Source organism: Arachis hypogaea, chromosome 3 (assembly GCF_003086295.3).
Source record: "Arachis hypogaea cultivar Tifrunner chromosome 3, arahy.Tifrunner.gnm2.J5K5, whole genome shotgun sequence".
Classification (NCBI taxonomy): Eukaryota; Viridiplantae; Streptophyta; class Magnoliopsida; order Fabales; family Fabaceae; genus Arachis; species Arachis hypogaea.
In genome coordinates, this window is record NC_092038.1 from 23,708,118 (window position 1) to 23,712,252 (window position 4,135).

The 4,135-nt window shown below is 39.7% G+C and overlaps 1 protein-coding gene across 1 annotated transcript; it reads left to right on the forward strand.

Moving 5' to 3' along the window:
- The first annotated feature begins 3,739 nt into the window (after positions 1 to 3,739).
- LOC140183336 (uncharacterized mitochondrial protein AtMg00810-like) lies at positions 3,740 to 4,135 on the forward strand. Its single transcript, XM_072231746.1, has one exon. The coding sequence runs from the start codon at positions 3,740 to 3,742 to the stop codon at positions 4,133 to 4,135; it is 396 nt and encodes a 131-aa protein (XP_072087847.1).

Sequence of the window (4,135 nt, forward strand, 5' to 3'; positions counted from 1 at the left end):
CTGTTGGTGAACCAATAAAAGAAAGTGATCATCTTAATGCAATTTTACATGGTTTGACTGAAGAATATGGAAATGTCATGACCTCTGTGTTATCAAGATCTACTAGCATAACAATAGGAGAGTTAGAAGCACTGTTGCTAGCTCATGAGAGCATGTTAGCAAGGTTTAGAAAATCTGAAACCCTTATGCAAGCAAATATAGCTCAACACTCACAGTACACACAAAGTCAGCTCTATTCTCAGAACTTTGCAGGCAGAGGACATTCTAGAGGCAATTTTTGTGGCAGAACAGGAAGAATGTCACAAGGAGGCAGAGGCTTTTATGAAAAAGGGAGAACAATGCAAGGAGATGGCAGGCCACAATGTCAGGTCTGTGATAAAGTAGGACACACAGCCAAATTCTGCTGGTACAGAAATGATAAAGAATAGTATGAAGATACCTATAATAGCAATAATCAGATCACTCAGCCAAAGACAAACTATAGTAATGTGCTAACAACACTGAAGGTTGTGGTAGGCTTAGAGAAGGGGGGGTTGAATCTATGCCTTCCTTTTAGTTGCAGTTATTACTCTTTTAAACAAACTTTCAATTCAGGTTCTGTCTGAACACAGCAGCGAAAATTTATGAGACAATTTATTTTTGTCTCATGAATATCAGAAAACAGAACTCAGTAGAGAAGAGAAAAGCTAACACCAGCATGTATCCTGGTTCGGTTGCCTTGTGCTATGCAACCTACATCCAGTCTCCTCCACAACTATGGAAGAATTTCATTATAGTTAACAGTATTACATACACCAATTTCACACTCAAGTTCTAACCTAACTTGACATTGGCTATGCTAACTCCTAACTATTTACTCTTAGTGCTAACCCAACTAAGAAAGGGATACCAAACAGGTACAAGATACAAGATACTTAACCAACCTAAAGAAATCAGAAAATAACTCTAGGCTTTTCTCTCAAGTGTATCACTCAGCCTTTTTCCACTCATGGCTTTTACTTGAGCTTTCTCACAATGCCTTTTCTCACAAAAAATGCCAGAAAGATAAACTTAGAAAAGTACATTACAATCAGTAAAAACATGAAGGAGATTGACTTCATCAGCAGCCTTTTAACTATGTGAAAAACCAGATTCACAAACCTCAGATGCAGTTCATCAGTATTGGCCGAATGCTTCTTTGAAAGAAAGCATTATCCAAGTAGAGGAACTTCTTCACAGAACACTGTTCTCACTCTCTGGTTTTCTCTCCTTTGTTCTGAATGAGCAAGAAGTCTTCTTTTATTCTTCTTGCATGTTGCTGGGACCTTCTCCCAAGGTCAACACCTTGAGCCTTAAGCTTCACCAACCACAGATTTACTTTTTCTCAATAATCCTCAGAATAGAAACTCTCCTTCTGACTTCTTCATCTTGGTCGAAAGCCATAAAACAGCAACCATAGAAATCTTCCAATGGTCAACTTGATCTGAGCCCTTGAAAACCAACTTGGTTCCCAAGTCTTGTTTAAGACCGTAGATACATACCAGGGAAGAACAGAAATCCTCTTTCTCATGTATCCCATTTCGGATAGAGCAAATAGTTGGGAAGAAGAGATGAGACCGAGTTGCATGTATGAGGAAAAGATTTACCTATAACCTAAACTTGATTTGGTTTGGATTTGTTGAGATGACTTCTGCCTTTCAAGCTTAGTTTCTCTTTCTTGCTTCTTTGGTGACTATCTTGGTGAAGAAGCTATTTCTCTCTTTCTCTTTCTTACTTTTCTGAAACTGATTTGACTTGGTCAGAGAGAGATGAACGTTGCTTTTGGTAAGGCAAGATGGTGGGAAATTGAAAATCAATTTTGGGCTTGGATCGGGTTCTTCTTTACTTCAGCCCGTTGGTGCCTTGCTTTGCTTCTTTGATGAACTTTGCTTGAGATGAATGACTTGGGCTTGTCTTTATTTTCCATTCCATTTGGGCTGTAATTCAGATTTTGACCTGCAGCAGTTTTATAAATAATTAGTAATATGCAATTATAATTAATCAACACTAATTATTTATTTGTCCAAAAATAATGTTTGTCATCACTAATTAATTTTGTTAATTTCTTAACTCAACAAACACCTTCAACCCTCCAAGATCCGAACTGGTACCCGGATTCAGGAGCTACACATCATGTCACTCATGATGCACAGAACCTGATGGAGAAGGAAGAATACACAGGGAATGAGCAAGTTGTCATAGGAGATGGTTCAGGTTTGCATATTCACTATGTTGGAAAAATATGCTTTAACACTGATTTGAGCTCTAAATTACTATTTCTAACAAAATTGCTTCATGTACCTAAAATCACAAAAAATCTGATGAGTGTACATCAATTCTACTATGATAATAGAGTTCTCTTTGAATTTCATGCTGACAAATGTTTCATTAAATCACAGAAAAGTAAAGAACTCCTCCTTCAAGGGAGTGTTGATAGAGGCTTGTATAAGTTTGGGAACATCACTACTGCACACACACCCTCAATTAATCAAGCATCACAGCCACCTACCATTCCTATGCTTCCAATTTTAACAGACACAGTGGCAGCACAAGATGCTACAAGCTCACCTCTAAGAATGCAGCCAGTCCTCCCTTCTCAACCAGCTCAAATTCGACCAAACCCAACTCCAACAAGTCAATCAACCCAAGGCTCAAGTTCACCATCAAACCCATTAACTCCATCCCCAACACAGCAACCAATTCAGTCAGCCTCAAACAGAACAGCTCAGCCAATCCCACTCTTAACACTTCGTTCCACAGCAAGAAACTCTCAAAGACATATAGCACCCTCATCAGTACCTATTTCCATCCCAATCAGTGACATAGAGATAGTCCTACCAATCTCTGAGCCTTGTCAAGAAGTTTCACTTGCTACAAACATTCATCCAATGGTCACTCGAAGCAAGGCAGGAATTGTGAAACCAAGAGCATGTCAAGCTAGCCTAGAGCCTAGAAGTGTGAAGCAAGCACTTGGCATGCCAGAGTGAAAAATAGCAATGGACCTGGAATATGATGCATTATTGAAAAATAATACATGAAAGCTAGTGCAGTTGCCACTAAATAGAAAGGCAATAGGCAGTAGGTGGGTTTTTAGAGCAAAGTATAACTCTGATGGATCTCTGCAGAAATACAAGGCAAGGCTGGTGGCTCAAGGCTATGCCCAAAGACCGGGATTCGACTTTACAGAGACTTATAGCCCTGTAGTGAAACCTACATCTATCAGAGTAATCCTGACCATTGCCTTGGCAAACTCATGGACAATAAGACAGCTCGATGTTAATAATGCTTTTCTAAATGGGACTTAACAGAAGAAGTATACATGAAGCAAACTCAAGGGTATGAACAGGGAGATCATTCACTAGTGTGCAAGCTGACAAAGGTCCTATATGGCCTAAAATAAGCACCAAGAGAATGGTATAGCAAGCTAGCATCCGGTCTGAAAGATATTGGCTTCACCCCCACAAAATCTTATGTCTTTGTGTTTCAAAGCAACCATCAAGGAGAAAGAATGTTTGTGTTAGTCTATGTAGATGATATTATAGTCACTGGTGAGTCTGAAAGCACAGTAAGTCAAGTCATCAAGAAGCTAAATAACATGTTTGCTCTAAAAGATATGGGAAGCCTGCACTATTTTCTTGGCATTCAGGTAACAAGAACAAGCAGTGGTTGACTGATTCTCATCCAACAAAAGTACATCAAGGAGCTACTAAGGAAGGCAAACATGGTAGGATGCACTTCCTGCCACACCCCATTGCCCTCCACAGTCAAGTTATCAGCCTTTGGAGGTGCAAATTTTCATGATCCAGCCCTTTACAGGTCCCTGATTGGCAGGCTGCAATACTTGGCAATAACAAGACCTAAAATATCCTTCAGTGTACACAAGCTGGCACAGTTTGTTCAAACTCCATTAGAATGTCATTGGAGAATGGTAAAAAGAGTGCTGGGGTATTTGAGTGAAACTGCAAGTTATGGGTTGAGTCTGAAGAAAGAGAATTCTATGGCAATCACTGCCTACAGTGATTCAGACTGGGCTGGGGATCCTGATGATAGGAAATTCACCAGTGGCCATTGTGTGTTCTTGGGATCAAACCTGGTATCTTGGGCTTCAAGAAAGTAG